The sequence below is a fragment of the Onthophagus taurus genome, chromosome 11, assembly GCF_036711975.1.
Source record: "Onthophagus taurus isolate NC chromosome 11, IU_Otau_3.0, whole genome shotgun sequence".
In the NCBI taxonomy this organism is placed as follows: Eukaryota; Metazoa; Arthropoda; class Insecta; order Coleoptera; family Scarabaeidae; genus Onthophagus; species Onthophagus taurus.
Window position 1 is genome coordinate 8987468 of NC_091976.1, and position 21338 is coordinate 9008805.

The following is a 21338-nucleotide window of genomic DNA, read 5'->3' on the forward strand; positions in this document are numbered from 1 at the left end:
GTCCGAAGAGGAGAAGAAGAAAGAAGACGACCGAGGACAAGATGAAGAGTCCGAAGAGGAGAAGGAGAAAGAAGAGGACCGTGCACAAGGAAAAGGAAGAGCGAGAAGGCAACGGAAAACTCCTGCAGCCTTGAGGGACTACGTTTGTGAATAGGTGTGTGCACGTGTCCTAAACTAAAGTTTGTGCGTGAGTGTACGAAAATTATAATAATTGTTTTAGTTTAAAAAGTTTTCTCAGGAGAGAAAAACCGTCAGGAGAAGCCGAGTTTTAGAAACCGTCAAAAGAACATTCGAGAACGATTGAAATGGTGGGGACACGAGCAAGCGACGTCAACAGTTAGTCGTAACCGGACGGTTGTTAGGTGTGAGTCTATTCTTGTAACCTAACCTCACTTGTATATATCTTGTCTATATTGATTAAATACATATTTTTTTGTTCCTGACAACGAGTGATCTCTTCATTCATTCGCACATAAGAGTTTCGGTTGAGAGATTCTAACATAATTGTGATTCAATTTTTATTGCTAAGTGTACAGGCTTTATTTTATTAAGCAATGAGAGTTTATTACCCAATTTAAGAACGTCAATGTCATCTTGGGTTAGTCTAAATTAATATTTAGGTGTAGTTCTGTTATATTGAATCTTTTAATATAGAATTTATCTTTTTGAAATATAGTACTTTTTATATGTTGATTCTTCGAATGTGATGATCTTTGAGCAAGAGTATTTACTTTTTCTTCTGCCAACCGTTTAAGTTTTTTTTCTTGTTGTCTTTGTTTCTCATTGTTGAATAAAAAATTTCTCCATTAAACCTCTTCACGAGTTCTTCGTATTCCAAATAACGAAGATACTTTTGCAGATCTCTGTGTATGAATTTGAGTATGGTTTCTTGTTTGTTTAGTAGTTTATATTGTGATCTTATTCCTTTTCTAATTAATCTCTTTTCCAACTCCTCTAAATGATCGTTGAATAATATGGATGTTTTTATTTTGAATGTTTTAGGTGTAACATTGAGACTGATTGCCTGATGTAAAAAGTTTATGTTATCTTTTATCTTTTCAACATGCATTTCCTCATCATCTGAGTGCTTTAAGTCTTATGAAACGTGTTTTTTATGCTATTTTTGTAATTCGCGTTTTTATCCTTTTTCTTTTCTCAAAAATAAAATAAATGTTGACAATGTAGGGAAATAGGTATGCAGCAGTTGGTAACACCGTAACACTTGAAAATAGAAATTTGAATTGACAATTAGAAACTGTCAAAACACAAAATGTATTCACCTGATGTACACCTCCCAAAATAAGAGAAATTGCTCAGAGTTCAATGTCCTCATTATTGTGGACTTTGTATTCGATGCTAAGAAAGTGTTTAAACATCCATAGACAAACATTGTCACATTGACAACTAGAAGAATTAATGACCCAATGTCACCAACTTGAACTGGTTCCATAAAATGTTACTAACAGTCATTACAGGATCAGATACTGTAAGGAATCTCATTACAGCACCCGTTTGAGTACTGTTATAGCTTTCATTACCGTCGCGAATTACAAAAAATGTTACTAAAATCTCATTACAGCATCCGATGCTGTAAGGAGTCTTATTACAGCACCCGTTTGAGTACTTGCCATTCCGTTGATTCCGTTGGCACATATAATACAGGGTAGTCAATTTAACGTGAGGCAAGCGGTTATCTCAAAAATTTGATTGATTTTTCAATCAATTTCATTTTTATGTAAAATGAACCAAATCAAAGTTGTTCTGTGCGAAGGGGGAAACCATATGACGATAACATTTTTTGACCTTGACCTTATTTTCAAGGTCATATGAAGGTCACGACCAATTTTTTAAATGGCACCCTATGTTTTTGATTGCAAAATCTGAATCTATCGATAAAAGTAAAATAATTAAAAAAAAAAAATTACAGTGTGGTTTTGCCAGTACGACGGCGAAACATCTTTTGTAGACAAAATCTAAATAATTTATTCATTAAAATGGTTTTAAATATTGTTTATTTATAATAAAATGATTAAACTGTACTATTAGTCAACAACAAATATAAAATTTATAATAAATGTTCAAATATTTCCACATCCACTTCAATACAGTTATTAACCCTTCTATTAAAACTTTCTTTACATCTTAATAGGTTTTCTTGGCTACTATTTCTGCATGCATTTCTTATCCGCTTTTTCATGTTTTCTGGCGTAGTCGGTACTTCGCGATAAACATTATCCTTAAGGACACCCACAAAAAAAATACAAGGGATGTTAAATCAGGTTATCTGGCAGGCCCGGAAATTGGACCTCCCCTTCCAATCCATCGCCCAGCATAGTCCCGATCTAAAGCTTCACATGCAATATGTAAAAAATGTGCTGGACACCCATCATTTTGTAGCCACATATTTTGTCTTTCTGCCCTGCTCAAATCTACAAGTAACGTTGGTAAGACGTCATCTAAAAAATTTCGGCACTTCTCCCCATTCAGCATACCATCAATAAAGTATGGACCGATCAATTTATCACCAAATTATGCCACACCAAACATTAACCGATCAAGGTCGTTGATGTTCTACTTCTCGCAACCATCTCGGATTTTCAACGCTAATAACGCTAACTGTTTGTAAAAGTAGACTCATCCGAGAATAGCACGTTACCAAAGAAATTGAAGTCCAACCGCATTCGTTCTTGTGCCCATTGACAAAATATTAATCGATTTTCAAATTCACCTCCATTGCTGTTGATGCAATGAAATGTGGTATGGGTGATACTTGTTGCGCTTTAATATTCTTAAAATGCTGGTCTTCGATATTCCGGCGTCAATTGCAAGTCGTCGAGTGCTTGAGGATTTACCTCAACGCTAGGTAATATCGCAATTTCCCTTTCTTCCGTAGTTACAGTTGCTCGCCGATTTTTTTTTCTTGATTCCACATTTCCAGTGTTAGTGAAATCATTCACAACTCTGTAAAAGGTACTTCTCAAAGGTGTATTTCGATCAGGAAAACGTTCTCGATACAAAGCTATACTATCAGCAACTTTTCTGCCACATTCTCCATAAATAAAAATTATTTCGACTTTTTCTGTCACACTAGAGTATCCATGATTTAATGACTTAGTTTAAACACTTTGCCTTAATGTAAAACGATGGAATGAATTCAAAATTTATTGCCAAGCAGTTTTTATACAAATTTTGTTTTACCTGTTACATTTTAAAACAATTCAACTAATTAAGTCTGTGAAAGCGAATATTCTGAAAATGCCGACATAAGCAGTTCCACGAACTCTTGTTTTACGCTCTGTTTTATGCGTTATTCTATTATCAAATTGACAAAGGCGGAAAAATTACGGAATCTTTTAGACCTCTTTCCATAGGTGTCCGAGCCAGGTCACCAGGATTTAAGCGAATTATAAATTAAAAAGGAACAGAAGGAACTATGCGGGGAGAGGAGGGTTTCGTCCAATCCATGTTCATTAACAGTACCATGGAATGTTAAAAATTAATTATGCGTTTTAAGTAATTAGTTCGTCTTTTGTTTTTTAAAAAAACGTCTGTAACAAACGATTGTGATTTGTCTATTTGTCTGCTGTATTAATGTGCGACCAACGTTTTTCCACAATTTACCTGTTTTATAGATGCCGCCTTTACGCAACAAAGTTGCGGTTTTCAATAAACCGATCACGAGTTATACGGTTGGCTGTAGGTTTAGCTACCGTATCTTTTTTTGGTTGGTGCTGGTTGGGTTTTCCATAGAAAGAAAACGCTTCAATTTCTCTTAGGGAAGAAGTTCAATCGATAAAAGATCTCGACGAAAACTAAACACTATTACAAGGTTTTCTTATTATATTAGATTCCGAAATCTTACCAAAATTACCTATAATTAGTACATTCCTCAAGTGTCCTGTTACAGCATGTGAATTAATATCTGCCACGTCTGTCATTAATTCACGTGAATGCGTAATATATATCGCTTTTCAGGAAGCCGGCTTAAAATTTGCTTTTTTGTCGAGTGTCGATATAATGTCGAGTCGTGTTGAAAATTCAACGCACTCTTTCGCATATTAAACATTTTAAATAACACCATTGTCGAAAATCCATCACATCGGGATTTAAATTAAGATTTACATTACATTACATTACATAGACTACATATCGGGTAGGCGGACCAACCAACCTTGCACCGCGACCCTAAGGATCTATTGTACCCCGAGAGATATCGTTATCAAATTTCACCGTGCAGTCTTAACGAACATTAATACCTAGCTCGGTGAAAGGTTACTCAGATCCTTTGAGGAGATAATCAGCGATCCAAAAATCGAGAATCTGATACGATTAACAGCAGGGCAATGGCATAAAACATGCTTATCCGTCTCTGCTTCCTCCGCACATAGTCCACATTCAACATCGTCGGCTAAACCCACCAACTTGTTGTGTGCTTTTAATCGGCAGTGCCCAATAAAGACACCCATTAGAACTTTTATGCTACTACGAGCATGTCCTAAAATGTCACAGTCCAATCTTATGTTTGGCCATCGCAAATGATACACCAACTGCTGGTTCTTGCACCACAAACACTTTAGCGCTGCCCTCTCGTACTAGGTCATCTGCCGGCAACCCCAGAGTGACCCGGGACACAGATCAGAGAAACTCTGTTATCACAACTCGGTGTATTTAATGTTCTCTTGCAATCATTAACCAGAGACGACACTGTTTTCGCGGCTTGCAGCGCCTGGAAAGCGGCTTGACTGGCTGAAAAAAGTCGTACTGTTATGTTCTTCACCCCTCTCTCAAGAAGAATTTTAGCACCCATGTCAATAGCAAATACTTCCGCCTGCAATACATTATAGAACGTACCCAGGCTGTAAGCTTGCTTAATTCGAGGTGTCTGGCAGTATACTCCTGCTCCGACTCCTTCCGGCGTTTTTGATCCATCTGTGTACATACAAATATCTGCCTGAACCAGAGAATTTTCGTTTTTGATCAAGGACTGTCGTTCAGGCAGTACAATATGATATCGAGTATTAATCACTGATAGTAATCCTTCCAAATCTGACGGCATTGATAGCACAGCATCAGTGCTTATAATGTCTTCTGCACCCCATTGGTAGGACATGTCGGAACAGTTTTGAGCATATTGCTTAAATCTGTAAATGGTAGTTCTAGCCACTTTCTCTATATGCAAAAGCAGAGGAGACAGGCCAAGCAGAACATCCGTTGCTAGAGTTGGCGTTGTGCTTATTGCACCAGAGATTGCCAATCCAACTACTCGTTGAATTCGTGAAAGTTTACTGATAACTGAAGTCTGTCGCACTTTCCTATATCAGGCTGCTGGTTCGTATGTAATCATAGGTCTAACCACAGTCACATAGAGCCAGTACAGTCTTTCAGGGGTAAGACCCCAATTTTTTCCACAAAGGCTGCGACAAATCTACAAGGATACAAAGCTAGACAGCTTTGTGCAAAATTCCCTGCAAATGTCCATTCCATGAGAGAGTTTTGTCTAGGATTACTCCTAGATATTTGACTTCCTTTGAGAAAGGAATTTCTTCACCTTGGATAGTTGGGCGGATTAGTCCATCCACCTTTCGTCTTCTGATGAAGGGCACAACAATTGTCTTTTGCGGGTTTATCGCAAGATTCTCTCCCTTACACCAAGCAGAAATGGTATTTAGGGTCACCTGGAGGACTTTAGATATCCTCGATAAACAGGTTCCTTTGACTATAACGACAATGTCATCAGCATAAGCTTCTATTTTTACAAAAACGGCTTCGACTATCGCAATTAGACCGTCAACCAAGAGGGATCAAAGCAGGGGAGAAAACACGGGAGATAGCGTATCGTATCACCGTAGAGTGAAGTAGAAACTGTTCTACTATCAAGCATATAGCGGATCCAACCCGCTATAGTTGCTTCCACTCCCCTGTTAAGAGCAGCTCTTTCAAGAGATTGTGGTATTGCGTTGTTGAACGTACCTTCTATATCCAGAAACGCACAAACCAAGATTTCTTTATCCTGCACTGTCCTACATACTCTATCAAGTAAGTTGTGTAGAGCCACTTCTGCTGATTTTCCCGCTTGATAAGCATACTGGTGGCGACTCAGTGGACCGGATACCAGTGGCACCGTACGGATATAAAGCTCCAGAACTTTGTCAACGGATGTCAACAGAAATGACGTTAGGCTGATGGGTGGAAAGGCATTAGGAGCAGGGACCGAACGGCCCGCTTTAGGTATATATGACAACCTTACCTTAATCCATTCTGCCGGTACATATTTCCAGGTGATACTCGCTCTGAAAATTTTTATCAAAATAGCAGGAAAGATATTGTCTTCTCCGGGCGATTTGAACAGCTTCAACGTTTGAATCGCCTGGTCGACGGATGTGCCAGTGAAGAGCCACACCCCAATCCATATTTGAGGGGCGCTTTGCAATGTAGGAATAGCCCGCTGTGGCATTATCAGTCCAGTAGTGCTACGGGGATTACGGTACATACAGTCCGATTTCATCCCTAGGTCAATTTTAAATTGAATATGTCTATGATCTGAACACGACGGTTCAGAGGATAGGAGATTATCTTTCAGCTTAATATGATTGAGCTGAACGTAATGTCAAGTACCTCTGCTCTATTTCTGGTAACAAAGGTTGGTTTGGCGCCTATATTATTAACAGTAAGCCCCTCCCCCAATAGGTAGTCAAAAAGCAACTCACCACTTTCATTTGTGTTGGTGCTTGCCTATATTGTGTGGTGTGCATTAGCGTCACATCCAATAACCACTTGTAGGTTATTCCTCTGGCTGTAGGCAATTACGTGTCGCATAGCGGCCGGGGGAAGATCATTATTATATAACTTTTGTCCAGCCTTTCTCACCTTGGATTCTCAGAACCGCAGCCATACAATCGCGATCGCTATGCTCTGAGATTAAGAATGCATTAATGTTATTCTTGATAAGTAAGCAAGCTCTGGGTCTATCCCCTGAGCAAAGTAAGTAACACTCCTCCAGGTTCCGCTGAGGGCAGCCGTAGCGTGCTGCAGGGTTACTTGTAAACAGTTAATAGACTTATCCACTGAGTTGAGTACAGTTTCCCTTACATACCTCTCGCTTGGGCTGGAACAGTCGTCCCACCGGCCCCTCTCATTCCAGCGCGACCTCTTGAGCCTCGGGCAGGAGTCGAGGACTTTCGTCTTCCTCCACTCTTCCCTGTGGTGCTGAACGAGCACCTGCACGACGCCTTCTGCTGGACACACCGGCACGTGCGGAAATCGTACCTCGGCGGGGTTTCACACCTGGCAAATTAATATTTAAAAAAGAATCAGAAACTAGATCCGATTACAATTTTTTTTGGGAATTTATTTTTGTAAAAAGCATCACTAATACTCAAACAAAAAAGTCGAGATCGAATCTTCATTTCATTCCGTTTTAGTTGGTTTTATTGATTTTGTCCCTTTTTATTATTTTTTTTTTTTTGGTATCGTAACCATAAAGGAAGGTTCACGTAATCTCTTCCATTTTACTCTCCCTAGAAATATTAAACTGTATTCGAATTATTATTCTGGTCCGGATTCTAATCTCGTTCTTCGTAATTAAACTTACAGAGAATATTACACAACAATCAAGAAGCACTCGATTGAGCTTGAAAACCTGAACCGTTTTGTTTCGACGTGACATGATGAATAAATTAGGTAAATTTTGTTTTGCGATAATTTACGTTAAAACGACTTAAAATAATCTTTTTTAGTTAACTTAGGACTCTATCCCCGACAAAAAACTTTAAAAGTTATGGTTTTAGGACAAGCCGGAGTTGGAAAATCAGGTTTAAATTTGTTAACTCAATCTTTACTTTTTAATTTACTTTAATTTAATTTTAGCTCTGGTTGTTAGATTTATTACAAGACGTTACATCGGTGAATATGATCCAACATTGGAAAAAGTCTACAATTTTAATACCGTTATAGACAACCGAATGGTTTATTTCGAGATTTTAGATACCGCGGGACAAATCGAACAAGAAAATGGCGAATCTTTAACTTTAGCGGCCAACATAAGATGGGCAGAAGCTTTTATCTTGATGTATTCGGTGACCGATAAATGCTCATTCGACGAATGTTGCCGTTTGAAATTCTTGATAAACTACCACAAATGTGGAAAAAGATTAGGAAATGGTTCGAAAGAGGGTATTACCGAAGTTCCCGTCGTTTTAGTCGGAAATAAAATCGATCAAATCAACGGTCGGATGGTTACGCTGGAGGAAGGTCAAAAAAGAAGCAAAGAAATCGGTTGTGTTTGTTTTCATGAAATTTCCGTTCGAGAGAGTATAGATCAAGTAAAAATTTTAATGCAACATTTCTAAAAAAAATTTTAATTTTTTTTCTTTTAGGTTGCTTCTGTTTTCAGAGACGTTTGTGGTTTTTGGAGCGTACAAAACAAGAATCCTTCAAAGTTGAAACAGAGCGGGAGCAACAACAAAGATCCAATTGCACCCGATACGATTCGACTTTTATGTTCGGCGACGGTTTCATCCAGTGGTTTCTTCCCAAGCCCTTCTAAACCCAGACTTTTGAATCGACGATGGACGAAGGTCGAAGTTGAAGAGAATAACACCAAAGAGAGCGGTTTGAGTCCGTCTGAAGCTCTGTTCCGAGAACTAGCTTCAACTGACAGATATCTTCCAAAGACATGGAGATGGAGATATCCACCACCCAGTACGAGTCAACAAGAATTTTACCCAATTGCACGTGCAGATAGACGAATGAGTATATAATAATTAAAGTAAATACACTCACGTAAATTTATCTAAAGAACAACTTTATTGAATCTTCAAACATAATATTAATGTAAATTTAGTTCAGCGTTTGTATTTCTCAAAACACGCCCGTTTTGTCCGTCTTTTCTCGCAATACACGTTTTCTACATCTGCCACGCACCAACTCTCATGTTCGACTCTCTCGATCTTGTTCAGACCTGTTCGTTTTATCTAACGTCTCGGAACATTTCGAACGCGGGAATCACTCCATTGCCACCCCACGCTCCGCACTACCAACCCAAAATCTCCCGCACACAAAATATCCCTAACATAATAGTGACTTTATTGTTACCTGTTAATGCAATACAAATCAACAATGTTACTAAATATATTAGAAACATAAAATAAATAACGTATAAGGTATGAAAAGGTGAAGTTCAGTGCCTAAGCACTGCTCAACTTAAAATTAAAACTTAAACCTAGATACTCGTATAATAATTGAAAAAGAAAAAAAAAAAAATAAATAAAACACAAGAAGCAAATGCGGACACTGGGTCGTACTTGTAGCCATTTCAGCGCTGTCATTAGTCGAATATGTCACCAAAAATCTACTTTTTAAAGGTGGAAATGTTTGCCAGTTGGATTGTTTCATAGGGTAGATTATTGTACACTTTTACAATTTGATAATGAAAACTCCTCTTGAATAGATCAGTGTGGTGAAAGGGCGGTGATAGAGTCCCCCTGAATCTCAAATTCAAATTGTGAACATCAGTACGGTACTGAATTTTGCGGCACAGGTATTCAGGTTTTTCTCTTCGAACAATATTATGGTAAAATACACAACTGTGAAAAAGTCTCCTATAAGACATATGTATTAAGCCATTTAAGTTCCCCTAATTTATATGAAATTCTTTCAAACCTTCCAACGCCAAAAATAAATCGCAGCCAATTTTGTATTTTTTTTTGATAAGGGCTACGTGTGCCCTTATCAAAAAAATGTCAAATAATTGATTATATTTTGCAGGGTTCGTTCTATAATATTTATAAAATTTTTTTTCATCGTTTTGTAACCGATTGAATAGCGTATGAAACTCCCCTTCGTCCAGTCTTGCGCGAAATATGTCATGCATCCAACAAGCACGCTTCTTTTTTCGTTTAGGTTTCTCAAGTTCCAAACACATGGTTGTAAGAAGCAGTACTTCTTCTTCCGAATACGACGAAGAGCTTTCTTCGGACGTGCACATCTCAAAGAAATCTAAATGCAACTGATATTGCACAGTTGTCTGCTGCATAAAATGCTGTGTCGAGTTGTGCTGCGCTGTACCGTGCTAATGTGAAAACAAAGTAAAAATCATGCGACGTGTCGCGTTGTTGCAATTGTACATTAACAATTTTTTCTACAACCTTTGAAATTACGGTCAGACGTGAGAATTGGATTCGCTACTTTCGGTATCGGAAGCACAACCGCCAGTTTCCATGCAGTAGAGAAAACGCCGTTTTTAATACAAAAGTTAATAATATGGGTGATGTAAGGCAATAAAAATGGCATACAGTGCCTTAACAACTTAATAGATATTTCGTCAGATCCAATTGCATTAGATCTAATTGATTGCAGAGCACTGAAAATGTCATCCTCCGACACCGTTGACAGTTTAAGAGAACAACTTAAGTTTTCATTTACGCCCATGTAAATATCCAATAACTGTATTATTCCTGTTGGGAATCGAGTCAATAAAATAGTCGCTAACGACAGAAGCATCCGCAAAATGGTTAGGTAGTGCTCTATGTTTGAATTTAACCAAATTAGTCTTCTTCAACGCAGACCAAGACCCAGCCACGCTACCTGTATCCAAAAACTTTTGCAAATAGTCTTTTTTACAATTACGAAGCATATTAGTAACCATGTTACGCGCTAACTTATACTGCTGCCAATGTAAGGTACTTCGCGAGCGTTTAAAGGTTTGAAAGAATTTATTTCGGGTTCGCATGGCCACTCTAACCTCACTGGACAACCACGGGTGCATGTAGGTCCAAAAGCGTTAATATATTTTCATTAAAAAATTGAATTTTATCATCAATGGAATGTAATTCGTAAAGAATACGCCAGGGCAATGATTGTAGATGGTCATAAAAAACCAACTTATTATTACATTCTCCTGTGGTATATTCAATTCAGCAAAAATCAACGGGTGATCTGAAAGATCGTAACTCAACAGGCCACTATTAAGTATTAGGTCTTCATTAGAGACCAAAATTAAATCAAATAAAGTGGCAGAGGTAACAGCCCAAACACCTCTAATGTGCCATTAAACTCAACAACCGCGGGCATATTGGGTTTAAGCATATCTATGTTGAAGTCGCCTAGACAAATAGTTTCGTCAGTTAATTGAATAATATCGATGAGAGGAGATAACGCAAGTTATTAAGCAAAAATAAATTGTTTGCCAATCGAGCTTTAAAAAGAAAATAATAATGTGTTCCACTCATCCACTAATATAGATATTGTTGTAATATTATCCAAATTAAAATTTTTTTATGTGATGTACAATCCACAACTCGTTTAAAAGTTAGGAGCCAAATTCAAATTTGATTTAAGACTAATCATTAAGATTGAATTTTGTGCTCCTATTTTTAAATAAATTAACCTATTATTTAAGTGTCTACATAATTAATATGGGGAAAGCATTTGACGGGATATTTTGATGTTTAAATGGATATACACATATATATGCATGCGAAAAAAGAATTGTTGTCAATAAATGTGATGTTATATAATAGTATTAAATTATGCAATAATAATTGAATAATAATTAAACGGCTTAAATATTTCTTTATATAAATCTACACCAACTATAATAAATCACGAATTATTTCAACATTTCATATCTACAAATATCAAATTTATTGAAAGATTTGTTGGGAACCATCCCACGTTCATCTATAATTTAAATGCAATTTTTCATTCAACACACACAATTGCTAATACTAAAGGTTCACGAAGTATATTGTAACAGGTTGTACCTGGTATTGCTAATATTTTTTGCGAATATTTTTCAGACTATTTTACATAAATTTGGTATACCTACTAATCTTCTCTAAAGTTCTCCGTTTCCAGGATAATCACTGTTTAAGGGAATATTGCAAAATTTAACTATGCTCAGTAAACATTAGTTAATTTAATTTAGTAATTGGATTTAATCCAATTTATACAGGGTGCGGCAACATAACTTCCTTTTTTCAAAACTTAATAACATCTATTGTATGAATCAGAAAATTTTTGTTTGTTTTTTATACTGTAGGCACATACATAAAGTTTTGTTTTACACAGTTTTGAAGATCAAATCAGGTAGGTCACGTTCCCCATTATTCATACACTGAGTAAACCGATTTCTGGTGTTTGTCATGACTCTTGCCAGTATAGCAGGGGTTATGTTGGCAATTTCGGGGCCAAATCGGGAGACCAAATCGCCTCTAATTGAGATTAAGCGTTTTGGGAAGTGTTCCCTCAAAACAGCCATCGACGCTCTTGAAGTATGAGCCGTTGCACTGTCTTGTTGGAACCAAATGTCCCCTAAGTCCAACTCATCTAGCCGTGCAGATCGCAACACTAAAGCTCTCACCGCCTCAATGTTCTCAGGTGCTCTAATGGGACTCCAGTTCTTCGTCTTGTCGCACTTGCAGTTTGTCTGAACGTAGTGACCCACCTCACAATTTCTTTTCGATCCGGGACAGGGGCCAACGGGGCTAAATTAAAGCGATTCCGAAAGGCGCACTGGGTTACGATCACAGAATATCCGTTTGAAAAGTAGGCCTCAACGGAAAACACACGCTTCTCACTGTTCCAACGCATGATGGCACCTCAACTTTGTCGGATCAAAACTTTATAGTCCACCCTCTCGATCGAGACCACTAGCGCTCCACTACGACATCAACCGACTAAATGACGCCTAGTTCAAAAAAGGAAGTTATGTATATTTTAATAGCTATTTTAATACAATAATATAAAATCAAAAAAAAATCTTTTATCTACAACTATTGAATTATCTATTCGTTATACATTTGATTTTTGACGGCAACTTCAAAATTTAATTTAAAAATATTCTCGGCAATTGCCATCGCAAAAGGTTGTATTAGTAGAATCCATAATTATCTCCTCACATTGCTTCCAATTCATTAACAAACTATCGTGATTAGTATCAAACCCTGCCGTAACGTCCATGTTAATCTGTAAAATAACATGTTGTAAGCTTTTCTGGTATAATTACGAAAGAGATATTGTTTATATCAAACTAAACCCATATGGCCTTTTATAAAATGGCCATTTTTCAAGTAATTCTGATGTTGAGGTTACTGTTTTAAGGTCTCTAAACCTTAACTGTCTGCAGGCTTTCCGAGCATAGTCAAAATCTTCGGAAGAGAGATTATCATATGTTAATGATCAAATCATTATTATCAACAACTTAAAATACCTACCAAAAGTTATTGTCATCAATGCACCTCAATTTAAGTATCCTACTAAATATTAGTAGACATGTTTAAGAAACAACAAGCAAAGTTTAGCACTTTGAAGAACAAAACTTATTTTATCAAAAATTATCTCAGCTCAAATATAAATCTACAACAATTTAACTATTAAATTTGTAGCATGTAAAACAAAACAGTATTTTTTTTCAAAACAGTACTAAATTCACTTCACCCAGAAGTTTCGTTGCGCGAATGAGCTAGCACACAATAAAGAAATGATTCTTGGAATTAAGCAGAAACCGGTAGAAACAAGTAAACAAGGTTCGTAAGGGACGTTACAATTCGTCCCTTATTATCATAACTTATTGGATTCGTTCAGTTTTTTTTTAATGTTTAGTACGTTGCGATAATCAATATTACATTAATTTGACGAACTTGGCGTTCTTAAATAATATTGTTATTGGCACAACAAATTATTTCGTCATTATAATGAATAAAATACGTCTCCCTAAAAAAATAATTTGTTGAGACAATGATCATTTGTACATTAATATTAATAAATCGGATTCGTAATGTGAATAATTATGTTTATCAATTTTTCTTCGATGTGTATGTTAAGGTTCATTGACCAATAAACGTATACATTAATACTACGAATTCGTGTTATTGATTTTTATTATCAGCATAACGAAAAGTTTCATTGATGTAATGATTGAATACTTCGCCCAAATTAAAAAGGTTGTTGCCAGAATAATTTTTGTACACAATTTCAATAAATCGAATTTGTAATATTGATAAATGCATTATAGAGTCACCAAGAAAAATCTATAACATTTTCATAATATCGATGAAAATTTCAATGTGACAATGAAGTTGCTATTAATAAAAGGTGTTTATTAATAATACGTACAACATTTCTTTCACTGTAGTAATTGCTGATTACTTATCTAATTTTATAGAGACGTCACAAGTTAATGACTTAAAAAGTACCACAATAATAACGAAAATAAAATCTGTTTAGAGAATTTTCAGATAACTGGAATTTTAATTAGGTCATATCAAGCCCGCATTATCCTCAATTTAATGGAATGACTGAAAGCGCGGTAAAGAACATCAAACATTTATTCAAGAAATGTAAAGACTCTAATCAAGATATTTATTTAGCATTATTAAATCTACGAAATACTCCAAGAGATAAAATGAATTCAAATGCAAAGATCTTATTCAGTAAAAACTTGTGAACAAATATTACAATACAATTAAAACAACTGAAACCGTATAATACAATAGATGAAGACATAAAAAATCTAGAAAAACACAAACAGACGTATAAAAAATTTGACCACAAGAGATCAACGAAAAAAAGTATTTTCAATAATAATCAAAGTATTATGTTAAGAAAAAAGATGAATGATACATTGGTAAAAGGAAAAATCGTAAGTCCTACTAAAGAACCAAGGTCTTACATCGTTCAAGACGATTTAGGAAACGAGTATAGACGAAATGAAAAACATATTTTCGTAAGAAAACAAAAAGAAGAAGAAAGTGGTGAAGCAGAGCGTGGAAAAGGTGAAAATGAAGAAGAAACCTATTCCAAATCTCCTAAAAAAGATGAGCTAACAATCATTAAAAATTTTAATTATTACACCACAAGATATGGAAGAAAAATTGTAAATAAGTTTAAAGATTTGTAAAAAAAAAAAAATTAGTTAATAATAAAAAATGAAGGGTGTTGTTATATTTGCATTCGATTTGTTTTAATATAGACAACCAACTGTACATTTTGTATATGTTGGAGGCAGATGACGAATTCGGCCCGTGGCCGATTTATTTAGACATATCGGCATATATCTAAAGCTGTTAGGTCACATGACGAAAAAATGATACAATCGGGATCTGACCATATCAGTTTGAACACGTCCCGATATGTACATTTGCACAATGCGCCGATCCGATCGGAACTACACATAACCTCTTTTGGGATGTTTATGAGGGACATCACTTACGTGCAGTGTGTTTATTAGTACGTTTTACTGTTTTTAGCAGTTAAACATATCCCGAAATGTTAATTGTAGCTTTGGTCATATGAGAAACAAATGCAATGTAGGAACTAACATAATATTTATTTTATTACTTATTGCGACATGAAGTACTTGAATGACATTTACTGTTACATTTCAAGTTCTTTAATAAGCATTTGCACTTTTTATTACTGCACTGTTTACGACAGTTGCATCTTACAAACCCCTGGGAAGAATTTGATTCTTTTGCCGCCACCGTTCGCAAACTTAGTTTATTTTCGATGGGTACATCTGACGATGTCAATGAGTTCGTTTGAGAAGGCTGAAAAGAAAAACCTTATTACCGTTTAAATATATAAAATATTAGTTAAGTACATACCTGGAACTCATTCCTTGCATATAGTTTTTCCAAGACGCCAGTTGATATACCAAGTTGGTATAAATCATCTTTCTCGGACAATACAACAGCCAAAATGTTACGAGGAGCTAAGCGTCATCTGTCGACATCAGGAATCTTAACTAAAACGTTCTGCCCAATTTCAATTTTTGGGAAATTGGAACAACTTTGCTGTAACATTTCTGTTGCTTGCTTTTTTAAACATGCAATACTATGAGATCGATGTTGATTTATTGATTTTAATCGGATTTCGTTGTTCCTAAAATGAAACATATAATAATAATAATAAGCAATGTAAATTCTCTGCGTTTTTTTAGGTTACCTCAACAATTCTTCCTCAACATCACTGTTTTGAAATTCTGAATCTGATTTTTCAGATACTACCTGTTCTATGTTTCTACCAACACTGCTTTCTAATCTATAAATGTCGTCGTCATCGTGTAACTTCTCTACAATTTCAAGCGGAAGATTTGAATCTTTTAAGCCATTAACAAGTGGGATGCCAAACATAGCCTCGTATGGAGTACGTTGGATGCCTCGGTGAAATGATCTATTCTTTTTTAATTGCACAAATCTTAGACCTTCTGCCCACTTAGTTGTCTCATTTTCCTGCATCGAAGTAATTAAAATGTCTCTTACATCTTGGTTCGCTCTCTCGATGGACCCCTGGGTTTTGAGAATGACGTGGTTTACCATGAATTATTTTCGCTTGAAATATATCTGCAAGGCTAGTAATTACTTGATTCACAAATTCTCTGCCATTGTCACTATGAAGCAAGCAAGGTGCCCCGACTATGCAAAAAATATCCCGATTGTATCATTTTTTCGTCATGTGACGTAACAGCTTTAGACATATGCCGATATGTCTAAATAAATCGGCCACGGGCCGAATTCGTCATCTGCCTCCAACATATATACCTTAAAGTTGATATAAAATAAAAACAGTTCTAAACTTTACATGAATGAGTTTGCATTAACAATTTAATTTGAGTTTTGTCAACAACTCCCACTTGAAAATGTATTCAACCAATAAGGGAGAAAAGTTTTTAGAAATACTTTTAAATTAACATACATATACTATAGGCAATCCAAGTAACAATGTAGTATTTGTGTAGTAAAATTTAACGAATGGGCACATATTGGTAGCACCCCATCTGGGCATTAGAAATCGAACTAAATCAGCTGGCAGACTATAATATTTAAAGACAATGATATTACTAACAGAACCCGCGGTTCGTTATACCGGCATTGATTAAATTGTATAAAAATAGTACAATAAATAGTATTATCGTTGGCAGTACGCCGTATCCTTCGTCAAATAAATTATAAATAATTAATTAAAAAACTGAAATTTGAAGAATTATTTCCATTCGGCGCAAACCAGCTAAATTCAAAACCACCATCTATAGTTGAAAATCCTTAACTACAATGCTTTCTAACGTTTTCTGTAACCACGCATGGCCATTGGATAACATCGTTTTAACCACAGATGACCAGATGCTTAACTTATACCGCTCTCATTTGGACCTCATATTCTATCTCTCTCTAGAGAATTGAAACTGTGTAGATGGCGGTAGTGTAGTCGATCGATAAATACGAGCGGGAATTTGAATGCTCGTTTAAATAAAAATCTCATTACTCTTTAAATTTTTTTTTAATAATAAGTTCCAAAAAATCAAAAATTGTCATCTCAAAACTTGAACAAGTTTTAAGATGAAAACTGTGATTTTTTTGGACTTGTTATTAAAAAAAACTAATAAAAAATTATTAAATAAAAATGCAAACTTCAGAAGAAGAAATCTATGTATATTTATAGACAAAAATTTACAACTATAAATTTTTAAATATTTAATCGTTTTCATGGCAAAACGGTGCATTTTTGTACAATGGTAAAGCATTTGCTTCAAGGCTAGAAGAAAACCCATGAAAAACTCTAGCATACCATAAGTCAAATAAACTTCTAGACAAATTTAGGAATACGAATTGTTATTGTAAACAACAGATTTAAGACAGCCAGAATAAAAAAATACTACAGAGCAACTAAAATTACAAGTATTACAGCGAAAATGAGCAGTACACAGTATTAGTGATAAAATGTTGTTTTAGTTATAAAATAATTATTGTTTCCGTATTAACAATTGATATAAAACTTTAATATTTCTTTTTATTTGTTTCTGTTCCTATCAATTAAAATGCAAAAATATTTGAAACTTAATTAATGCTTTATTATTATTACTATAACTTAAAGTTAATATGATATTAAAGTGAGCGAAACAATAACAAACTGTGATAACCGTTGATGGTTATCTCAATAAGTTGAATATTAGATGGTGATGGAATTGAAAGATTGTTTAAATTATAACGTTCTATTTATTCATTCTTACTCTACGATTACATATACTAGACTAAAATTTTAAAACTTAATATTATTCGAATTAAACATAAACTAATTTGCAAGTTCAACATTTTTATTGAATGTCCTCAATTCGTAGGTGCAATGCACCTCCGAATTGCACGCATCGATATTACATAAATTCCGCAATCATTTCCTGTCTTGTATTCCATTACATCTTCATCCTTTTTTTTTTTTTTTTGAAAAAATTTTGACCTATTAGTTTATCTTTAATCCGTTTTTCTTTATTATCTCCTTAATAACTATTGCACTTAAAATTAAATATAAATTTTCACTTAAATCACTTAATTTTTATTTTTATTTGTCTTTACTTTAAATATCTTTTCACTAGATTTTTATGCACTGTAACTAATTTATTGTTTATTTTCAGTGTTACATTTGGAGTGTCTTCTTTAATTACTTTAAACGGACCTTTGAACAGTTCGTCTAATTTATTTGTTGACTCATTTTTTAATAGTACTTTATCATTAAATTTATAACTAACAATATCAGATTTCCTATCTAACCTACTTTTTCTTTTTATTTTCGATTCAATTAACTGATCTTTTGCATTATTCCAAGCTGATTTGAGTCTAAATTTTAATTCATTGCAATAATTATCAAAATTATAAATTGGTTGATTATTATTATTTAAGATATTACTTGGCAATTTACTCTTTTTTCCAAAAGTTAATTCGTAAGGAGTGTATTTTGTCTCGGTATGTACACTGTTATTATACGAAAAACACCAAAACGGTACCCACGAGCTCCATGTGTCTGAAAAATTTGATGTTTGAATTCTTAAATAAGATCCTAAATGCTTATGACTATTTTCTATGGCACCCAGGGATTGGTGGTGATAAGCGGTTGAATTTAATTGTTTAATACCTAACAATTTTGCTGTTTCTTTGAACACCTGACTTAAAAACTCAGTTCCCTTATCTGTAGCAATCTCATTTGGGATCCCGTATCTTAATATAAAGTTGTTTACGAATGATCTCGCCACAGTTTCGGATTCTTTGTTTTTAAGAGGATATCCTTCTACGAATTTTGTGAGTTCGCATTGAATGGTTAATATATACCGATTATCATCATCATCCTGATTTAACGGACCTACCAAATCTAAATAAACTTTTTCAAACGCAGATGAAGCTGTTGTTGTTATTGTTACCGGCTCTTTATGAGGTATCGAATGTTTATAACGTTGGCATTCTTCGCACCTTTTTACGAATTTTGTTATATCAACTTTTAGATTTTCCCATAAATAATACCGTTTAATGTTATATGAATATGAAAATCATTCAATATCAATTGACGTGTTTGCTTACAATCGATATAACATGCTTTACTGATTACGTTTATTTGTAATTTTAATTCGTTTAGTAAAGTAACACTTTTCGACAATCGCTTAATTAATTTATCATTATCTCGAGATTTTAATATAAATATTTGCGCAATATTATTTATTTCACACGTGTGACTCAAGTCTCTCAACACCGCTTCGAAGGCAAGAATTGATCGAGAACTCGATTTAATAAAAATTATCTTCAGTTTTTTATCATAAATTACTTTCTCTTCTTCCATTAAGCGTTTATTGTTACATTGCCGTAATTCTATTGAATTTGGTGGAGGTTTCAATAACTCAACGATTCCGAGGTGGCCAGTCCCTTCATCAGTTTCGTCATTTACACCTTCATCCATTTCAGAATTTTGTTTTAGTTTTTGTTTCGATCTTGTAAGTACAAAAATATTCTCCGAGATGGTTTTAAAATCATTAGAATTAACAACAATTCTTGATAAAGCATCAGCTGTTGAATTGTCTTTACCTTTAACGTAATGTACTGAGAAATCGAATTCCTCTAATACGAGTCTAAACTTTATCAACCGAGAAGACGGGTTATTCATTCCAAAAAGATATGTCAAGGGTCTATGGTCAGTATAAATTTTAAATTTTTTCCCATATAAATATGGTCGAAAGTGTTTTACAGCCCAAACAATAGCTAAAAGCTCTTTTTCTATTGTTGCATAATTGATCTCTGATTTGTTTAATGCTCTACTGGCGTATGCTACTGGTTTATTATCTGCATTTGATAGTACTGCACCAATCGCGTAACCAGACGCATCTGTTGTTAATGTAAATTCGTTTGACGGATTAAAATCAGGATATTGCAAAATAGGTGGGCTAACCAAAGCGTTTTTTAAGGTTTCAAAAGATTCTTGACATTGTTCGTCCTAATTAAATTCTACCATTTTACGCGTTAGTTTATTTAAAGGATAAGCAATTTTTGCAAAATTTGGAATAAATTTTCGGTAGTAATTTGCGAAAGCAATAAATCTTTTACATTCGTTTGAATCTTTTGGAACAGGATAATCTCTAACAACAGTAATTTTGCTTGGATCCGGAAGAATCCCTTCAGACGAAATTACATGCCCTAAATATAAAACTTGTTTTTTCAAAAATTTGCACTTTCCGGGGTTCAATTTTAAATTAACCTTTCTAAGTCTATTAAGCACTTTTGTTAAATTTTGATTGTGATTGCTTAAGTTATTACCAAATATTATGAGATCATCCAAATAAACAAAACACGATTCATAATTTAATCCGGACATAGCTATAGTCATAACCGTTGAAAAAGAATTTGGACTAGTTTTTAACCCCATGGGTAACCTAGTCATTTGATATTGACCCTTACTAGTAGTAAAAGCTGTGTACTTCCTGCTGTCTTCATCTAATTTAATCTGGTAGTACCCTTGAGATAAATCTAAGTGTGAAAAATAAACCGCTCCCGATAAGGAATCTAAAATCTCTGTCACATTTGGTAACGGGAATCGATCGTCTTCGATATTTGAATTTAACTGTCGGTAGTCAATCACTACTCTCCAACTTTTATTACCAAAATTGTCCGTCTTTTTTAGAACAATTAAAAGAGGAGAAGACCAAGTTGATTTGGTTTCCTCAATAATACCGTTTTGCAATAATGTCTGAATTTGCTTATCGATCTCAGTTTTCTGTGAATGAGGTAATCTATAGGGTTTAATATTGTTACGTGCCAAATTTTCATTTACCTTTGTTTTGTTTTGTGTTGTTACTTTGTGTGCTGAGGTGAAATATGAGTTGCATTTCGCGTTTAGGGTTTTGAATTTATTATTTTGATTTATTGTTTTTTTATTTTAATTACACTTTATTTCAGTGACGATCGTAATGGAGTTTCCTTTAATCCTTTTTTTTCCTGAACTAAGTTTTCCTGTTATTTAATTCTTTTCTTTAATTTCTTATTTTAAACTTGTTATTTTTCGTAATCTTTCCTTCTTTTATATTCTTC

General features: G+C 34.6%; 1 protein-coding gene and 1 long non-coding RNA gene across 2 annotated transcripts in view; one reads left to right on the forward strand and one right to left on the reverse strand.

Annotated features, from left to right (window-relative positions):
- The window catches only part of LOC139431881 (ras-related and estrogen-regulated growth inhibitor-like), a 70805-nt gene extending 61298 nt beyond the window's left edge, over positions 1 to 9507 (forward strand). Inside the window, exons 3-6 of the mRNA XM_071200122.1 lie at positions 7594 to 7680; positions 7737 to 7811; positions 7867 to 8321; positions 8376 to 9507. Of these exons, the coding sequence (XP_071056223.1) occupies positions 7665 to 7680; positions 7737 to 7811; positions 7867 to 8321; positions 8376 to 8759 (930 nt within the window). The 5' untranslated portion in view covers positions 7594 to 7664 and the 3' untranslated portion in view covers positions 8760 to 9507. The remainder of the gene's footprint in view (positions 1 to 7593; positions 7681 to 7736; positions 7812 to 7866; positions 8322 to 8375) is intronic.
- Positions 9508 to 15309: 5802 nt separating this feature from the next.
- LOC139431882 (uncharacterized) lies at positions 15310 to 15712 on the reverse strand. The gene is made up of 2 exons (XR_011641919.1): positions 15606 to 15712; positions 15310 to 15548 (listed from the first exon to the last, which is right to left on the reverse strand). It is a non-coding gene; the product is annotated as an uncharacterized lncRNA (long non-coding RNA).
- Between the last annotated feature and the right edge of the window lie 5626 nt (positions 15713 to 21338).